Source organism: Octopus bimaculoides, chromosome 23 (genome assembly GCF_046866305.1).
Source record: "Octopus bimaculoides isolate indiv1 chromosome 23, ASM4686630v1, whole genome shotgun sequence".
Lineage (NCBI taxonomy): Eukaryota > Metazoa > Mollusca > Cephalopoda > Octopoda > Octopodidae > Octopus > Octopus bimaculoides.
Window position 1 is genome coordinate 21,781,942 of NC_142950.1, and position 21,638 is coordinate 21,803,579.

The 21,638-nt window shown below is 33.9% G+C and overlaps 1 protein-coding gene across 4 annotated transcripts in view; it reads right to left on the reverse strand.

Moving 5' to 3' along the window:
- Window positions 1–792: 792 nt before the first annotated feature.
- LOC106882470 (prolyl 4-hydroxylase subunit alpha-1) overlaps window positions 793–21,638 on the reverse strand; it is a 135,729-nt gene continuing 114,883 nt past the window's right edge. For 2 of the 4 annotated variants that reach the window (XM_089340667.1, XM_089340666.1), the window contains exons 11-13: window positions 14,424–14,489; window positions 4,891–4,959; window positions 793–3,139 (exon numbers count right to left, since the gene is read on the reverse strand). In XM_089340667.1, coding sequence (XP_089196793.1) covers window positions 2,972–3,139; window positions 4,891–4,959; window positions 14,424–14,489 — 303 coding nt within the window. In that variant the 3' untranslated portion in view covers window positions 793–2,971. Of the gene's footprint in view, window positions 3,140–4,890; window positions 4,960–14,423; window positions 14,490–18,293; window positions 18,357–21,638 lie in introns of all 4 variants that reach the window. The other 2 variants (XM_089340668.1, XM_089340669.1) reach the window with 2 other exon arrangements.

Below are 21,638 nucleotides of genomic sequence, written 5' to 3' on the forward strand. Positions count from 1 at the left end.
AACTGGCCAAATCCAACCTTTCACACTTACCCTACAATGTCATTGTAAAAATAAACAATCATACCATCAAAATCTTGATGCTACAAGATAATGCATGATTAATTCAAAGCAATGTGAATAAATAGGCATAGGAATGGTTGTGTAGTAAGAAGCTTCCTTCCCAACTACATGGTTCCAGGTTCAGTTCCACTGCATGGTGCCCTGAGCAAGTGTTTTTTACTATAGTCTCAGGCTGACCAAAACCTTCTGAGTGGATTTGGTAGATGGAAACTGAAAGAAGCCCATCTTATATATGTGTGTGATCACCGTTTAACAACTGTTGTTTATGTACATTATTTACATTATCTACATTTGACGGATATTCGTCCTCATCTTGTTTGTTGTTAACACAACGTTTCGGCTGATATACCCTCCAGCCTTCGTCAGGTGTCTTGGGGAAATTTCGAACCTGGGTTCTCATTCCTATCGATGTTACTATTATTATTATTATTATATAGTTCTTAAATATAGAACTGTGTTGTTTATGTGTTTACATCTCCGTAACTGATCAGTTCGGCAAAAGACTGGTAAAGTTAGCACCATGCTTAAAAAAGTATTGGGGCCACTTCATTCAACTAAGTGGTGTCTTAGCATGGCCACAGTCTAATAGCTAAAACAAGTAAAAAAAAAGATATAAGAAATTAAAATTACACTTGACAGAGTAACCTGAATGCTCAAGAGTCAAGTGACCACCACTTCTCATCCATACACATCACCTGACCAGACCATTGAAATAAAAACAAAAAACATATCAAAGCAACAAATTGTTTTAAGAGGCAAATTCATTCAGATAAGTTTTCTTTTGTTTTCTTCATGCAAATTTCTTTTTTCTTAAAAAAAAAATACAATAAAAAGAGAAAAAAAATGTAAAAACAAAAAAAAAAAGATAATAAAAACCATTTTTTCTTCCTCCAATGCCAAGCAAAATTATTTCCATTCACTCTTCTGTTCAACATATTTTCTTGGATTTTAAAGTTTGTATTTTTTTATTTATTGTCTTTATTTTTAATTATATATATATTCAAAGTTTTTTTTATATATATATATATATATTATATATATATAATGTTTATTAAAAAAAATAAGAGAAAAAAATTTGGGGGACAAGAAATTGATAAAGAATATTGTTATTGCTTTTGTTTTTGGAAGAATTTAAGAAATTTTGAGACTCTTGAGATTTTCTTTTCCATCTTACTTTATTTTATATATTCTTGTATTTTTTAAACCAGGGTTAGAGGGAAATGGAAAAGGGAGGGAGGCCCTTGAAAAATCTTCAAAAGCGGTGGTGGTGGTGTATAGTGATGGTAGTGGTGTGTGCCTGGGGAGGGAGGAGACAGAATCTAAAAACTTGAGCCATTTTGGATGTGGGCTATGTAAGATGGTTGGGGGGAAATTTTTTTTTTTTTTAAATGCATTGTGGACAATTTGTTCTGTTCTTCCAGAAAAAAAAATGGTTTTAAATGAAGTGTCTTAGGGTTAGACTTTGAGAATGAAGGCAGTTGAAAGAGGAGAGAGAAGAAAGGGGATAAAGAAGCAGACATAGAGCCAAAAAGGGAAAGATAGACAGGGACATAGTTTGAGAAGGGAGCATATTGGAAGAGGGGTTGAGGAAACCAGCAAAGCAGGATATGTTTTTATATTTTTGATAGCTTGAAAGGTATGTAGAATTTCAGCCCACAATTTGCAAATATCAAAAAAAGAGTGAGAGGATGGGCAAAGATTCAAGGAAGTTTTAGATGAGTCGATGGCTAGATCTCGGGAAAATGAGAATTCTGAACAATCTTTCCAACCTCTACTACAAGTGATGTTAAAAAGAAAAAAAAAATTTAATGGAAAAAGAATTTTTTTAGATATTAAATAAAAAACAAAAGAAAGAATATATAAAAAAAAATCTAAAATATTTGTTGGTATTTTAAAATATTCTTAAATGGCATAAAAGTTCTTCAATGATTTGTTCAATTTTTTGTTTTGTTTTTGTAATTTTCTACATTTAAACAGCCATCATACTACACAGTGGACACTGTGGAAGTGTGTCAATCATGTTATATAATGTTTCCACAGTGGACATAGAAATATATACATATGTAGATATGTATGTTTGCACACATATAAACATTATTGATGTCACATTCTTAAAGGACGTGTTTTGTTTAAGCGCTTTTAGGCTGTGGTATTTCATCCAAGGAAACAGTGTACCTCAAAACCAGGTGAAATAAATTGCCCTGTAGGTAAACGAGAACAGTGGATATCAATATTTCACTGTTATTTCAGCTCATCAGCACCATATACTCAAGTCACACTTAAAACAAATTCGAATCACTGATCCGAGGTATATAATCTATCTCCTGATGAATAACAGCACTGCACAAGTAAAACAAAATTCAATTTTGAGTTAGAGGGAGCTCTTATAATATAAACCATGATGTCACACACATAAACATCTACATATATAATATATTACTGAATATTACTTGTGCTGGTTTCAGTCAATCACCTGGTTATGCCCATACTGGGGCATATATCTCAAAGTTCCAACACCACCACCACCACCACCACCACAATGTTTTTTTTTCTTTTTGCTTTGTTTTCCGGAGAATGCAGGAGTTTTGATGTAGAGATGAGCACTAGAGAGAGATGCACAGACAGACACAGACAGATGAGAGAAGAGAAGAGGAAGGGAAGTGAAGCAAAACAAAAACGAGCCTGAAACTCAGGGCAAGACATGAGAGAGAGGGAGGTGGGGATGAGGAGAATAGGTGAGAGGAAAGAACAAAGGAAGAAGATGAAGAAGAAAAAAGAGGAAGAAATAGGGAACATGAGTCCAGGGCAGTAGTTAGTGATGATAGTCTTGGATGGAGATTTTATTTATATTTTTGTTTTATTTATTTATTTATTTATTTCCAGTTCTATTGATTAGGGGTCTAAAATTGTTCTATAACTTGGAGTTTAAACTGCATCGTCGTCGAAATTCTTGGCCTCGCTCATGGATCCATTTGTTCATTACCCATTTGTTACCGACCAAGACTGGGCAGGCGGCGTGTCGCGTGTTGAAGATTCCTTCTCCACTCTTGTGCAAGTTGTACCAGAATGCAGCTGTGCCCTGTCAAGAAACAAATTATAAGTAAATCTTGTGAATTTGAAATAATCTTCAAATTACTGAAAGTGGAATCAAAGAAATATTTAAAAAAATGTTTTAAAGAAAAATTATATTAATAATGTATGAGGTACAAGAAAAGATGAAACTTTCAGTTTTTCCATAAATGTGTGTATATGTATATATATATATATATATATATATATATAGAGAGAGAGAGAGAGAGAGATTAGAGATAGGTATTCTCTGTATAGAATACACTTCGTAGTGCTCAAGAAATTTGAGGTAGAGGACAAGCAAATTAGGCAAGTCAATATACAAAAAATATTAAATACATTTTAATACAAAGAATGTACATACATATACATATAAAAAAAATCTGACTTACACAGAATAGAAATGATATCAGGAATTAAGGGGTTTGAGTAGGAGTTTTATGAGTCGAACAGTTCCGAAGTCGTTTGGAGGCCATGGTTATAGCCAGTGGCAATTTTATTGAATAAATTTTCTCTTTAGTATTTCAAGATATTTTTATGTAATTATGCTTTTAACAACAACAACAATAATAATAATCATAATGATGATTTCAAATTTTGGCACAAGTCCGGTAAGTTCAAAGGAGGAGATAAGTCAATTACATTAACTCCAGTACTTAACTGGTACACATTTTATCAACCCTGGAAGGGTGAAAGGCAAAGTCAACTTCAGTAGAATTTGAACTCAGAATGTAAAGACAGATGAAATGCTGCGAAGCATTTTGCCCGGTGTGCTAACGATTCTGCTAGCTCACTGCCATAATAATAATAATAATAATTCTTTCTGCTATAGGTACAAGGCCTGGAACATTTTTATTGGGGGGGGGGGCTAGTCAATTAGCTCGACCACAGTAAGCAACTGAAACTTAATTTATCAACCCCAAAAAGATGAAAGCAAAGTCGTCCATGGCGGAATTTGAACTCAGAACATAACAACAGGCGAAATACCGAATAATAATAATAATCCTTTCTATTATAGGCACAAGGCCTGAAATTTTGCAGGAAGCAGGGCCAGTCTGTAACATTGACCCCAGTACTTAACTGGTACTTATTTTATTTACTCTGAAAGTACGAAAAGCAAAGCTGACTTTAGTAGAATTTGAACTCAGAAGGTAAAGACAAACAAAAATCCTGCCCATCATGCTGACAATTCAGCCAGTTTACTGCCTTAATAATAATAAGAGCACTAATAATATTGATTTCAAATGCTGGCACAAGGCCAGCAATTTTAGGGGAGGAGGTAAGTTGATTATATTGACCCCAGTATTCAAATGATATTAATTTTATTGACCCTGAAAGGGATGAAAGGCAGAGTCAACCTTGACAGAATTTGAACTCAGAAGGTGCAGACAGGTGAAACAATGAGAGTAATAATATTCTTTTCTCTTATAGGCACAAGGACTGAAATTTGAGGGGAGGGGATTAGTCGATTACATCGACCCCCCCAGTGATTCACTGGTACTTAATTTAATTGACCCCAGAAGGATGAAAGGCAAAGTCAACCTCAGCAGAATTTGAACTCGGGACATAGCGACAGGTGAAATACTGCTAAGCGTTTCGTCCAGCATGCTAACAGTTCTGCTAGCTTGTTGCTTTAATGACAGGAATAATAATAACAATAATAATAATAACAATAATAATAATAGCAATTATAACAATAGCAATAATGATGAATAACAACAACAATAATAATGTTTATTCGAATGATAAAATATTTCTTACTTTTTTGGGAAATAATTTCAGTCCAATATAAGGGAAAACTGTTGCTCCACCACTTGGAATATCAGACATCTGTAAAAACATATTGAATCATTTAACAACTCACAAATATTGATTTTTGATTATAGATTATAGGAAACAAATTTACAACTGAACAGTTTTAACAATAAGAATTTCTAAACTAGGAACCTAGCCACAAATTTAGAGGAGGGGTGGGTGTGATCACTTATATTGACCCCATTATGTAGCTGGTACTTTATTTTTCTGATCCCTCCCTTCACTTGGAAAGATGGAAGGCAGAATCAACTTTGGCAGGATTTGAACTCAGAATGTAAAAGGATCTTCACTAAATACCACTAGGCATAGTTTGCCTGTTAGGGAGAGGAAAGATTATGAGGAAGGTTCTACACAAATTGAAAGACTACTGAAAGCTAGTGGATACTTAAGGTTACAGGTGGTAACCCACTACACATCTAAATCCTGCCAGGAATAAGACTGAACCTGAGTCAAATCAATAATAATAATAATAATACTTATTTTGGCACAAGGCCAGCAATGTTAGAGAAGTGGATAGCCATTTACATTGACTCCCAGTAATTGACTGGTACTTATGATCTCAGTCAAATGTCAGCTCGAAACATAAAGAAGAAACATCAGTATTTTGGTCCCAACAAGCTAATGATTTTGCCAGCTGCCACCTTGGAGTACATGATAACAATTCCTTCTAATTTATGTATGAGGCAAACACTTTTAGAGAGAAGGGTAAGTTGATGACATTGATTCTTGGACTTGATTGATACTTCATATCATTAATCCCCAAAGGATAAAAGGCAAAGCTGATCTCTATGGGATTTGAACTCAGAGCTTAAAGAGCCGGATGAAATACTGCACAACATTTTTTCTAATGTTCTAATCATTCTACCAGCTCTAATCATGCCTTCAAATTTAGGTACAAAACCAGTCATTTGGGGCAGGTGGTGGTTAAATGGTACTATCAGATCTGGTACTTGACTGGTACTTTATTTTATTGACCTTTAAGGGAAGAAAGACAAAGTTGGCCATGGCAGGATTCAAGCCAGAACAAATACAGCAAGGCATTTTGCTGATGCATTACCAATTCTGCCAACCCACTGCCTTTAATACAACTAATACTAATAATAATACAATCAGTTCTTATTAACTACAGGCCTTATTAGAGTTTAATCTGTAAACATCATAAATTATAACTTTATAGAACAATATTTTGTAACAATACACACACACACACACACACAAAGTTCAGACACTATACACAAATGGTTAAGTTAGTGTATACAGCATTATTTAAACAGCAAAAAAGCAAAAAACAAAAACAGTATTATTAAATATGATAATGTGGCGAGGCAAAAGATAACAGTAATTCAATGATTAATATTATTCTAAAAATTTAAGCACATATAAGAGACAACACAAGACATGTTTCTAGCTGTCTAACAGTGATGAGGTCTAACAAGACCAGAACATGACTGAAGTTATCTCCCTTACTTGGTACTAAATAAAGATTAAAATACTATTAATCAAGTCATCAAGTTAACGTTGTCTTTTACTTCCTCACCCATAATTATTTCTAAATGTTTTTCTTATTTTATTTTTTAGTTGATGGACTTTACATTAAAATATATTAACACCAACTTAACTATTTGTGTATTTTAGAAGTTATTTCTCTCTATTTGCATGCAGATGGTATGTATGAGATATATGCCTCAGTGTTTTTTTTTTTTAATAATATATTTTTATAGCTTATTCAATGCACACACAGACATGCAGTCTGAGATATGCACACAGATGTTTATAAAAAATCTTTCTCATATTCACATGCACACTAAACACACACATACACATTCTCACATACACACACTTCACAAACAAGATGCATTAATATACAATAAATAAATAAATAAACAAATTGAAAATTAGATTGGCAATTAAAAATTTCAATACAAGTATTTGTACTATATATATATATATATATATATATATATATATATACACATACACATGCATATATATATGTATACATACCATATACATGTATGCATATATATATTATGTATAATACATACATACATACATATATATATATATAATACATATATATATACATATATTATACATAATACATATATATTATATACAATACATATATATTATATACAATACATATATATACACACACACACACACACATAAGCACATATACATACGAATTGCATTACAGAAATTTTGAAACTTTTTAGGAGACACAATTGTAACTAGCTTAGATTATTGTAATTTTAGTATTTCATTTCTATACATACAAGTTGACCTGCCTGCTTCTCTTATTCCAGAATGAAGGAGACATCTGTAACAGCACTTTGAACACACCTTACTAAATGCTGCTAATTACAGGTGTCGTCTAGTTTGCAGAACGCAGGTGGGATGTTTGGAATCTTTGCTATGCAATAAAGTTTTGTGTTAAATTGGGCAAAAACGTTACACAAACTTATGAACTGCTCCAGGCTCCTTATGAATTAATTCGTATGTTGGCACGAAAGGCTCAAGGATGTTAGAGAGAAGGTGAGAGACAATGAGGTTGGGGAGGGAGAGAACCATTGGAATATCAGAGCAGGTTGAGAAAATTTGAAATTTTCTGGATGAAGATCATTGTTTGTCTGTAAAGGCAATAAGCATACAATTTGGAGTTGGTGTGGCAATTTAACACAGAATTATTCATGAAGATATGAACTTGTGTAAAATGTGTGTGAAGTTGTGAAGTTTGTTCCAAAGGTATGAAGTGATTAGCATCCTGAGAACCAACTACTTGACAGAAATGGGGATATAGTCCGGACCTTGCTCCCAATGATTTTTGGTTCCTCTTCAAGCTGAAGAACTTCTGGGGCAGTTGTTTTGAAGATGAAGGAGGCTGTGCCAAGGGTTATGGACATGTTCACTTTGGAGGACTTCCATGAGGCCTTCACAAAGTGACAAGAGTGCTACAAGTGCACTGAAGTCAGAAGTTTCCTACTTTGAAGGAAATTAGGGTTTTGTACTTGCCTAAATTTAATAAATGCCTCCCCTGAAAAAGTCTGAAAACTTCTGAAATCACCTTGTACACACACACATGTATTCATACATTTTGATATGTATGTATACACACACACATATATGTATGTGTGTGTAAACATACATATATGTATTTGTGTAGACGTTCATTTATATATATATATATATATATATGTGTGTGTGTGAATCAATAGTATACATAAAATAACCAAGTATATAATTACACATACAAATACACTCATACATAATACTTACATATATACACACATACTGTATGGTTGGTGGACCTTCAATGCTTGACGACAAATACCTATTTGTTGGATTAAGTGAATTACCTGTTTCTGAATAAATGTGGATTCCACTGATACATGTACTCATTCTCTGGCCAAATCAGCTTGCCACAGTGCATGTGACAAATTTGTACTTTGGATTACTGGTGTAACTCATCCAGCAGGCTTCCATACAATTTTCATTCACATAATGTCATTCACAAGGTATGCATCAACCTGAGTCTATAGAAAATAACATTTGCCCAATATGTCATGGTATGGGATTGAACCCATGCCCTCATTGTTGAAAAGTAAAACTCTTAACCACTGAGCCACATTGCCTCTATGCACATTGTACCTCAGTAAAACCTATGCCAATTTCTTGTTGAACATAGTGAATCCCAAGGAAGTCTCTATGAGGTGGTCACTCAATTTACTTGAAATAGCAACCAAGTTTTCTTTAAATTGCATCATACTGTCTTTAAAAAAAGGAAGGAGACATTAAATGATGTATTATATATTTCTAGATAAGCATGCAGGTATGTGGGTATTTTAAAAATACCTCACAGAGTGATGTCCTGCATAGTTATGGACTACTCCTTGGCAAGGCATATCACCCATTCAGCCACCCTGCCAGGGATGTGGTGAAGTCACGGGACTGCTGCATGGCAGATTATGAAGAGATAGCAGAAGAGCTCAACTGAACCGATGGTCCTTCTTATAGTGATGCTGAGAGAAGGACTCCTAGAAGATCAATGGTCAAAATCACCAAGCTCTATCAAGAGAGTAACTGCAATGCATCCTTAGGGGTGGCATCCATGGTTGTGTAATCAGTTAATGAAAGATTCATTATGACTCAAGCTCTCAATTCAAATTCATAATAATGGAATTGAACGGTGACAGAGAGCCATGGGAATCTGCAAAAGCAGTAAAAGGAAACGAAAAAAAATAGGTGCAAGTATGGTTACATGGTTAAGAAGTTTACTTCTTAACCAAGTACTTTTGAGTTCAGTCCTATTGCACAGCACCTTGGAAAAATGTCTTCTACTATAATCCTAAGTTGATCAATTCCTTGTGACTGAATTCAGTTAATGGAAACTATGTCATAGCTCATCATGTGTGAATGTATATATGTATGTGTATGTTTTATTAAACCCATAAAGAACAGCAAAGGTAAATACTGCTCAGATCTGAACTCACAATGTAAAAATGTTCTTCCATCTTTTTAAAAAAAACTTCTTTTACCAGTTTCAGTTGTTGGACAGCAGCCATGCTGGAACGATGTCTTTAAGAGTTTTGTCAAGTGTATCAACTGCAGAACATTATAGGAAGCTATTTTATAGGCCTTGACATCAGAAAGGGATAGATAAGTCATCATGGCAAGAATTTTCCCTCAGAAAATAAAGTGTCATAACCAAATTCCATAGAGAATCTTCTCCAGTTCCACCGCTCCAATTCTGACATCTACAATCAGTGGTATTTCTTCTGGTTCTAAACATTCTGAGTTGAAATCTTGCCAAGGTCATCCCTACTCTTCATCTCCACTGGGATTGATAAAATAATGTACTAGCCAAGTACTGGAGTTGATTTAATTAACTAATCCACCTCCTTTCCTCATATCTCAGCTCTTGTTTCTAGCACAAGACCACAAATTTTAGCAGTGGGGTACAGATAGTTAAATTTACCCCAGTAGATGACTGGTACATTATGGAAGGCAAGATGTAAACTCAAAGTAAAGAAGCAGTTTAACAGATAAGAAATTTTGTAAAGTCTCAAATTTAATGTGATCCCCAAACCCCATCCCTTTTTATTTATTTATTTTGAGAGCAAAAATATATAAATTCTTATATTAGGGTACATACAGTAAGTGTACACATATACAAACACAAATACGAACAAATACATGTACATACATGCACATAAACACACACACAACATATAATTAAAACATTTGATTAGTAAATATTGCTATAAATGAATTCCAACAGCTGAGATTTATATTAACAAATAACCCAGGATTATTGTAACTCGTAGTTAAAATCATAATTTAATTGGATCTTTAACACACAATTAATTATAATTTATTAAATTGTAGAAGTTTAAGGAGTGATTTTCTCTCATTAGGGACAAGAGCAAAATATTTTAGTGAGGATGATAAGACAATTCTCCACAATCTTTTGCAGGGACTTCAACATTGGAGAGAGAGGATGAGAAAGGGACAAAGTACAGGCGACCAAGAAGGATTTATTTTCTTTTTTAATGACTTAGAAGAGAGAAGGAAGCACCTATGATCCTTTGTCAGAGTCTCTGAGATCAGTGGGAGAAAAGGTGGTATCTGTGACCTTTGGGGATGGGGGACTCTGAGACTGATAAGAGAAAAACTAGCATTTGTGACCCTTTTGGAGAGAGATTCTAAGACTGCTGGGAAAAAAGGTGTCCAGAATTCTTTTGCAGGGACTGTATTACTGATGGTAAGAACTGAGTAAGTTATCCATCCTTGGATCTGATACCTTACTCTGAATGCTCAGACCCCATTAAAAGCACTGAAAAAAGGGAGCTATATGGTGGAAAACAGGGTGTTATATTAAGTCTGTCATGCAAGAATGGGGACAATCCAGCTAATGGGATTTTACATCTACCAAATTTCACTTACAAGGCTTCAGTTGGCCCAGGACTATGGTAAAAGATTAATGATACTTGTCCAAGGTGCAACACAGTGGGACTGAACCCAAAACCAGGTAGTTATAAAGGGATTTAACCAAAGAACATCATGGATTTAAAATTATATAATATAATATTTAGATGTGGTGTTTGTGCCCACCACTACCAACACATTATTAACTGTTGTTGTTTGGACACAGATTTAGCTGAGGGGTTAAGGAATTTGTTTCACAATCATAAGATTCCAGGTTTGATCGCAAGGAGTGGCAATGAGTATCGTTTCACCATAAGTCTGTAGACTGATCCAAGCCCTTGTAAGTGAAATTGGAGAGAGAGAAATTGTGCGGGAGCCCATTGGATGGATTGCTATACCTGTAATACAATGTGCTGGCCTTGTCACACCATGTGTCATATCTGAGGATTATACTAAGGGTATACAAATGTCTGTGGAATATTCAGCCACTTACTCTATAATCCACTGAGGAAGCAGTTCCAGTGGAACTGGAAAAACTGAAACACTCATTGTTGAAAACAGAAATACTCATTGTTGAAAACAATTAAAAATTTTTATTAATATTATTATTATTATTATTATTATTATTATTAATGTTAGAAGTTATTATTGTTATTAACGTTTGCATCATGTTTTTTTTTCTTTTTTTTGTTCATGCTTCTTTTCTATACTGAGCCCAAAGAGTGACCTCTTTTTTTGTGTACAAATTTGCCTTTATAATGTCCTTTTATCCACCACCCTTCTGGCAAAAAAAAAAAGCCAAAACAAAAAAAAACACATGCTGCTTTTGTAGTTTAGTCCTTAGAATTGATCATGCATATACCTATATTTAAAAGTAGTCCAGCCATGACCATCCCATCTTTTATTTCAGAGATTCTTCTATCTGGAACTACCATTATTCAGTGTGTCTTATTTTCCAAGACAGTATAATATAAACTGAGGGAAATTTAACTATTGTTTCTAACAGATTGAATGACAACATAGAGGTTCACTCATTAGCTTGAATACTTATGATTAATCAGAGGTTTTGTGCTGAGTTAAGAGTCATCATTATTATTAGTTTCTCCTTTGGTGAGGCACAAAAGTGTAGTGAGTGGGTGGACTGGTTAAGAATATGTAATTTAAAACTACTCTAAAGTGTAGTGAGATGGAGCAGAACAAAGAAAAGTGCATGAAGTTGTGATGCTTGTGTGTATCCTCAGGTGCATGCTTAACAGGTAAAAGCTATGCAAAAAGAATTTTAGCACATTTGGCTGAGGTCAACTTTACCTGTTGTCCTTTTGGGGGCAATAAAATAAGTACCAGGCAAGTACTGGGGGTGTTCTGCAAGAAAATATCGGTCACCCTACCACCGCTACCCAAATCTCATTTGAATCACATTAAATTAAAGCAGGACACAGTAAGCAAATATATCCGTGATATACCAAAAGACATATTGGTCATGTCTGGAAGGCCTTTGATCATAATAGTTCTGTTTGACCAGGGCTCTCCTGGTTCTGTTGGTGGTGATGATGTAAAGAATGTACATAACAACAACCACCTCAACTATGGTTAAATAGTGTCAGAGTGATTGAATGGTCGATGTAAAAGCTGGACAGTTTACAGACCCTGGGTTCAAGCCCAGAGCAGGGTTGTCTCCTAGGAAACCAAACTTGCTATTACACATCATCCTTGTATTCAGCCAAAGGGTAGATTGAATTCAAAATGTAGAGGGACACAGTCAAATACCACAAGACATTTTGTTTGCAGCTCTACTACATCTGATATATATATATATATATATATATATATATATATATATATATATATATATATATATATATATATATATATATATCTTGTTCATTATCATCATCATCGTTGTTTAATATCCATTTTTTTCATGCTTGCATGGATCAGACAGAATTTGATGAGGCAGATTTTCAACAGCCGGATGTTCTTCCTCTCACCAACCCTCACCTGAGTATGTGTGCATATGTGTGTATATATATAAGTACTAACTAATTACCACTTGGTCCGATTGATGAACTAGGAGATGTCAATATTTTCACCATATTCCTTTGTGGCTTTTCTTCTCCATCCACAAAGAACCAACATGATGCTTGCTGTATTCATACTTAAAGAGAAATATCACGAACAGCACCATCGTCTTCTCTACACAATGTTTATTGACCATACAAAACTATTTGTCTTGACAAGTTTATTCCCCTGGTACAAACATAAGGGCATGTTTTCTGACTAGGTTGAGTAGACAGTAGTATTCTAATTCATAAAGTGTTAAACAAGGTTGTGTATCAGCAACTGCGCTATTCAACATGATATTTTCAACCATACTGTTTTATATACTCCAAGACTTTTGCTATCTTACTGATGGAACCAAAGTTAAGTAATGTACTAAGGACAAGTTTCTATTTATGCATGTCTGAGCTCTTGATGCAAGTTGAGATGTAGCAAGCTGTGCATGAGCAAGTCCACCTCTGCTGCAAAGACTTTGGCCTTACCATCAGCACAAAGAAAACTGAATTTATGTGCCGACTAGTCCTTTGCAATGAGTAAATGATGACTGTAATCATGTTGAAGTTATCAGATGCTATTGTCTAATGACAGGTTTACATTACTTGGCAGTATTCTCTTTAAGAATTTTCAAAACCATCATCGCCTTTGATAGACTTTGCAAGGACATCAGAATAAAGTGGTGTCAGCTTCTGAACCAAAGCAAAGGTTGACTCAACCATTAATCTATCAACTTAGCCATGTCCCACTGAGATGGTGACTGTATATTGCAAACAACCAAAAGCTCAACAGGTACTATCTGAACTGCTTGCACAAAATGCTGCAGAGTTTTAGGAAGAACAAATCTAGGCCACTAAGATCTTCAACTATCATATCGCATTACCCAGTCTTCACACTACCATACAGAGCTCAGCTGCAATGGTCTGGTCAAATGGTCAGAATGGGTGAGGAACAACTTCTGAAATGCCTTTTACTTGATCAATTTTTGGTGCAAATGGTACGAAGGTATTCTTAAGGCCTTCTTAAAAGATTTCAACATCATGAGTCTGGGGTCACGGGAGAGAAATAGATAGATAGATAGATAGATAGATAGATAGAGAGAGAGAGAGAGAGAGAGAGAGAGAGAGAGAAAGAGGGAGAGAGAGAGAGAGAGTCACCATTCAAAATAGTCAATGACCCACACAAATATATATGTACAAACACTTTCTCAAAACACACACACACAAACTCACACATGCCATCAACATGCTAATTGATAGTTATTAATTAATGAAAGCAATGAAACAGCCCACTAAATAAGGTTTACTCGGGGGCCTTCCTTAGGAATCTTACAATCTAGGTTCCAGGGACTGTTTTCCCCCCAGCCAAATTTGCATGCTCTCTCTCACTCACACTTAATCAAATCAGCAATAAAATTTATTTCTTTTTTGTGTATATATATATATATATATATATACATACATACAAGAACAGTGTTTTAACAAACTTTGTAAACTTACATATATTAAAAATGTTGCTATCCTGTTTCCAGTGCCAAGTCTCTTGAAGGCATTTTTTTCTTCTTTCTTATAAAATGAAAGATATATATCAAAGACAGTTGAAAAATGTGGCGTTTTCTTTTTCTTTGTTTTTTTTTTTAAATATAATTTTTTTTTTTTATTATTCTGCTTTTTTTCTATTTTGCAATAGTTTTCTTTTATTTTTATGTTGCCATTTTTTCTTTTCTTTTGAAGGTTAGTGTGAAAAGATATTACATGTGAAAAAAAAAATCAGAAATGAAAAAAAAAAAAAGAAACACTTGATAAAAAAAAATTCTTTTTTAATTGCAAAAAATAATAATGATGATAATAATGGCTTCAAATTTTGGAACATGCCAGCAACTTTCAAGAGAAGGGGATAGTCGCTAACATCGACTCCAGTATTTGACTGGTACTTTATTTTATCAACCCTGAAAGGTTGAAAGGTAAAAGCTACCTTGGTGGAGTTTGAGCTGAGAATACAAAAAGCCAGAAGAATTGCTGCTAAGCATTTTCTCCAGCATGCTAACAATTCTGCCAGCTCACCATCTTAATCTTAATAATAATAATAATAATCCTTTCTACTAAAGGCACAAGGCCTGAAATCTGGGGGAAGGGGGTCAATCGATTACATCGACCCAGTACTCAACTGGTACTTATTTTATCAATCCTGAAAGCAATGAAAGGCAAAGTTGACCTCAGAGGAATTTGAACTCAGGACATACAGATAGACGAAATGCCGCCAAGCATTTTACCCAACATGCTAACGATTCTGCCAGCTCGCTACCTTAAATAATAATAATAATTACTATTAAATATCAGCCCCTACTTGCTTGCTCCATTTGTTTTGTTTTTCTTTCTGGGTTTTTTTTTTTTTTTTTTTAAATCACGAAAGCATTGCATTGTAGTATTCCTAGACACACATGCACACACACACACAGCACATGGTAGATATATTTACTTTCTCAAGTCTATATAAAAGAGGGGGGAAAAATTGATCAAAACGTTCAACCTGCTAGAAATAGCCAGCCAAATTTCCCTCAAGTCACATTCTTACTGCTTTTATATAATAGAGAAGGAGGTATTTGATAATGCAATCCTAGATACTCTATAGCTGAAAAAGAAAAAAATAATTGATAGGGATGGTCACAACTGGAATGTCTGTTATCATTGGACTGCTTGTTTAGGGCTGAATTGGGGCTCTAAACAATAACAAAGGGGTAAAAAAATGATCCAACTAGGTGAAGAGGTAGCTATTCATTCAACTTACTAGAGAAGTGGTAAGACACATTACATAAAATAGTCTTAGATACATTATGTCTAACAAAAAAAAAGTAATAAAAATAAACAGAGTGTATTGTCACAGATGGAATGTCTTTGATCACAAGTCTGCTTGATCTTCATTAGGATGAACCTAGGGTTAAACAGCAACTCAGGAGGCTTTTAAGTTAACACTGTATTCCCTGATATTTAGATTCCATAATACTTGTGAGTGTGTGTAGATGCATGTTTTACTAGTCCCTTGTCATCAGTCATTGAAGTTGTTAATGTCTTTAGGAAAGGCATGAACATCACAAACTAGCATTTCTTTCAAGGGGAAGGAAGTTAGTCAATACCATTGACTCAACTCCCAATACTTGACTTTATTTTATTGGCCCCCAAAAGGATGAGAGGTGAAGTTGGCCTTCGCGAGATTTGAACTCAAAATATAAAGAGCCAGAACAAATATGCTGAAACATTTTTACTGATGCTCCAACAATTCTGCCAATATGTCACCTTTTGTCATAATATACACATAAGGAATTATAATGGTAATAATACTTTCTAATTTGAGCTCAGCAATTTTGAGGGGAAGGGCACATTGAGTACATCGACTGGTACTTATTTAGTCAATCCCTGAAGGGATGAAAGGCAAGTTGACCTTATGAGATTTGAACTTAGAATGTAAAGACCTGGAAGTAATACCACTAAGAAACAAAGGTTTCTGTCAATTCACCACCTTAATAATAATAATCATGATAATCCTTTCTATTTTAGGCATAAGGCCTTAAATTTTGGGGGAGGGAACTAGTCAATTACATCGATCCCCAGTACTTGACTGGTACTTATTTTATCAACCCCAAAAGGATGAAAGGCAAAGTTGACCAAAGCAGAATTTGAACTTAGAATGTAAAGACAGACAAAATGCTGATAAGCATTTTGCCCAGCATGCTAACAAGTCTGCCAGTTTGCTACCTTAATAATAATGATTACAAATTTTGGCACAAGGTCAGCAATTTTGGGAAGTGGGTAAGTTGATTGCATTGACACCAGTGTTCAAATGGTACTTATTTCATTGACCCTGAAAGGCTGAAAGGCAAAGTTGACCTCAGTGGAATTTGAACTCAGAAGACAGACAAAATACCACTAAGAATTATCACCCAACATGCTAACAATTCTGACAGCTCACTGCTTTAATAATAATAATTATTATTATTATAATCTTGTCTACTACAAACACAAGGCCTGAAATTTGAGGGAGGGGGATAGTTGATTTCATTGACCCCAGTGTTCCACTGGTACATATTTCATAGACCCTGAAAGGATGAAAGGCAAAGTCAAACCCAGCAGAGTTTGAACTCATAACATAAGACCAGAAGGAATGCTGCTAAGCATTTTGTCTGATATGGTAACAATTCAGCCAGCAATAATAATTCTTTGAACTCAGTATTTGACTGCTAATTTTATTTTCTTGAGGAATTAGAAATTCCTTAAGCAGCACATTAGCAGAGTTGTTGGAGTGTAAGTTAAAATGCCACATGGAATTTGTTCAGACTTTGCTGAGATCAAATACGACAAAAGTCAACTTTACCTTTCATCATTTTAGGGTCAATAAAAAAATGTTTCAACCCAAGGCAGTGGACTGACTAAACTTCCAGAGAAGATGCCTTGCAGTATCTGTTTTGATTCTTTGCTTCCTAACAGCAATGCCTGTGATGACATTGATACCAAACTTTATTAGCCTAAGTCAGCAGCCTTTCTTTTGTATAAACACCAGTGGTGTGGAGAGGAGAAACTCAATTGCATAGGCAACTGCTAGCCTTCCTTAAGGATATCTTACCCAAGCCTGTAGAGACATATGCAAATGAATATTCAATATTGGCCAATGGAGGCCCTATATGAGACAGACAGATACAGCCATTCATAAACTTCTTGTATGAAATCTTTCAAATAAATAATCATTATTTCATTATATTTGTCTGACAGTCACATATCTCCTCCCTCACCTAAGAGATTCAGTTTGTTACATACTGAACCATGAAGTATTTGTTTGCATAATGAACCATGAAGTATTTGTTTGCATAATGAACCATGAAATATTTGTCGTATATTGAACCATGAAATATGTGTCACATTGAACCATGAAATATTTGTCACATGAATCATGAAATATTTGTCCATAATAATCATAATCAAAATAGAAATATGCACTAATACAAACACAAACATCCTTGATACATGAGTGAAGTGATGCTCAGGTTAGCAGCAGATATGCCTATTGGTTATTAAAGGAGTTGAAATGAGAGGCGAAGAGAGAAAGATATTTGAAGGGAAAAGAGGCAAAAAGGGCAGAGGGACATATTCCATAAAAGATCCATCATAATAATATAAAGGTGGCGAGTACATTGTAATAATATCATATCTCAGCTGTTGGATATGTTAATTAGTTGCTACACATTTACATCAGCCAGCTAATTAGGTACGTAATGCAAAACAACAACAACAAAAAAAAAATAATAAAGCTAGATGTTGAACAAGCAACAAGAAAGTGAGCCAATATTTTCAACGGGGGGCAGTTACCAAAAGACTTACATAAAAGAGGAATGTAGCTATTCTGTTTCCTACCATTTCATCAAAAGCATCTACCTCTCGTTTCTGTAAGATCAATCATCATAAGGCAAAAGAAATTGCAAAAAAAAAAAAAAAAAGGGCTAAAATCTGAGATGCATGAAAATTTGCTGCATAAAAAAAATGACCACTGGAGTTATATAGGAATTAAAAGCATTCAAAAGTAATGAAACCATCATCAACACCATCATAAGCAATGGCTTCTCATCCACATTTTTTTTCTCTGACCATCATGTTGGATTTAGGATGGATTAGAGACAAGCAGATGCAAAATCTTCACATAAACTAACAGATAATTCTAGTAACATTTTTTTCTTTTCATCTTTTCTCTTTTTTGTTTTTTTCTCTGCACCCACCAAAATAATTTCATATACAATTTTTGTAGCATAATTAAAATTTAAAAGCAAAGATGGAAATAGTACAAACTGCAAGGTAAAATGTTTTTAAAAAAGTGAATTAAATTAATACATGTAAAAACATGAAAATGTTCCCTAACACATCGTTCTTTTATTAACCCTTTTGATACCAACCCACCTAAAACCACCCTTGGTTTTATGTTAAGAATTCTGTTTTAAAGTGATCAAAATTAAAACTTTCCATCAAAACTTTATGTTGATTTGTGATCCAGATACCAGCTTAATAGTGACAAAGTTATTTTACTAGATTCCTTGTTATTTTCTAAACTAATCAGAACAAAGTCAGTACATTCTGACAGGAATATGGTAACAAAAGGGTAAATCAATTAAGCTAACCAATTAACCAGTTGACTAATTGATTACTTGATTAATCAGTCATCAGTCTTTATTCAGCTGGTTTGTCAAACTCCTTTTTATCACCATTCGCAACCACATCAGAGGAACAAGGACATATGATTGATGATGTTGCAAATGGCAATGAAAAACACTGACTAACCAGCTAATTGATTGATTAACTAATGAATGATCAATTAAGCTACTGGTTATGTAGTTATATAAAAGTGTAATTTTTAAAAAATTTTTTTCTTATTTTTGTTATTTGTATTGGTGAAATGCCCTCTGAATTTTCAAGATAAAACTATTTAGGTAAAAGACAAATTTTTCTTAACCCTTTCATTACCATATTTCCATTGAAATATACAGCCTTTGTTTCAATTAATTTGAAAATAATGAAGTATTTTGGAGTGGCTGCGTGGTAAGAAGCTTGCTTCCCGACCATATGGTTCTGGTTTCACTCCCACTGTGTGGCACCTAGGGCAAGTGTCTTCTACTATAGCTTCGGGCCGACCAAAGTCTTGCGAATGGGTTTGATAGACAGAAACTGAAAGAAGCTTGTCATGTTTATATATATATATATATATATATATATATATATATATATAAATATACATATATATATATACATATATATATATATATATATGTGTGTGTGTGTGTGTGTGTGTGTGTGTGTGTGTGTGTGTGTGTATGCATGTATTTGTTATTTGAGTCTGTGTTTGTCCCCCACCCAATCAGTTCACAACCAATGTTGGTATGTTTATGTCCCCATCGCTTAGCAGTTCAGCAAAACAAGACTGTTAGAATAAGTACTAGGCTCACAAAGAATAAGTCCTGGGGTCGATCTGTTCGACTAAATGTGGTGCTCCAGCATGGCTGCAGTCAAATGACTGAAACATGTAAATGAATAAAAGAATTAAGCTGATGTTTGGAACATAAATTAACATGACATTTTGATGGAAGTGTTTTAAATCATTTTAAACCAAGAAGTTCTTTTACATTTTAATATTGACTTTTCCATGTTTGCATGGAACAGACACACTTTCTTAGTCTCTCATTAAGCATCAAACTAACTGTTACATCTCATTAACTCCTTGTCACTGCCTTCCTTGTGTAGTTTATTTATTCTTGTTAATAATTTTGAACCTACTTCAGATTACTATTAAGGCACCTTTTGGTAAAAACTGCAAAAGCAACCACAATATTCCTTTCCTTGTAACACCAAGGAGTTAATTCTATCATGTGCTGTGAAGAAGAAAAAATTCACAGACCATGGGAATAAATTGGTAATTGTTGACATGGTAATGACACAACACAAGATTAGATATGATGGAAGTTGCTGAAACAATTGTAAACTAAGCAATAAACACAATATGCTAACTCCATTCTTTGATATTTCATTTTATATGAATGTGTGTATATATATATATATATATATATAGAGGTTATGAGCAGTAGTGGTGTCAATGAGACCCGAGGTCTAGGGTAATGCTGAGTAAGTGCTATGGATAGACCATAGTTAAGCTCCAGGTTCGGTATTTATGCGAATAAGGGGTCCAATGTAGGTCATAAATCAGCGTGTGTATATAAAGATTTACTTTTCGTAATGAGATAAAAAAAACCAAGGCTGTGTAGATTTTAGAACATTTATAAATAGGAGGTCTTACAACTGTTTCCAGGATATTTATTATATCTCTTCATTGGAGATCGTGTGAGAAGATGGTTAAGCAATAGTTAATTTAGATAAGATACGAAATAGGGAGTGAACTGCTTAACCATCTTCTCACACTGTCTCCGATGAAGGGATATAATAAATATCCTGGAAACAGCTGTAAGACCTTCTATTAATAAATGTTCTAAAATCTACACAGCCTTGGTTCTTTATTTCATTACAAAAAGTAAATCTTTATATATATATATATATATATATATATATATATATATATATATATATATACACACATATGTATACATATACATGCATACATATATATATATATATATATACATATATATACATACGTATACATATACATGCATACATATATATAGATACATATACACACACGCATATATATATATACATAGATACACACATACACACACATATATATACATATGTATACGTATATATATATATATATATATATATATATATATATATATATATATATATACATACATACATACATACATACATATATATATATATATATACATACATACATACATACATATATATATATATATATATATATATATATATATACATTCATACAAACATGTATATATACATATATACGTACATACGAACATACACACACAAACATATATACATTATACACATATGTATATACATGTAGTGGTTGTCCACCTCATGTACCTACACCTTAGCACCATCATGGTATCTGATGTGGCTTTTTAAACCAGACAATCTTCTGAAAAGACACCCAAATAGATTGCACCTCCAATTTGGACCACCAAGAGTTGCAGATAAGTTCTGCTCTTTGTGGATCTTAAAATGTCTCTTGACGCCTCTGTTGGATTTGCAAACCTT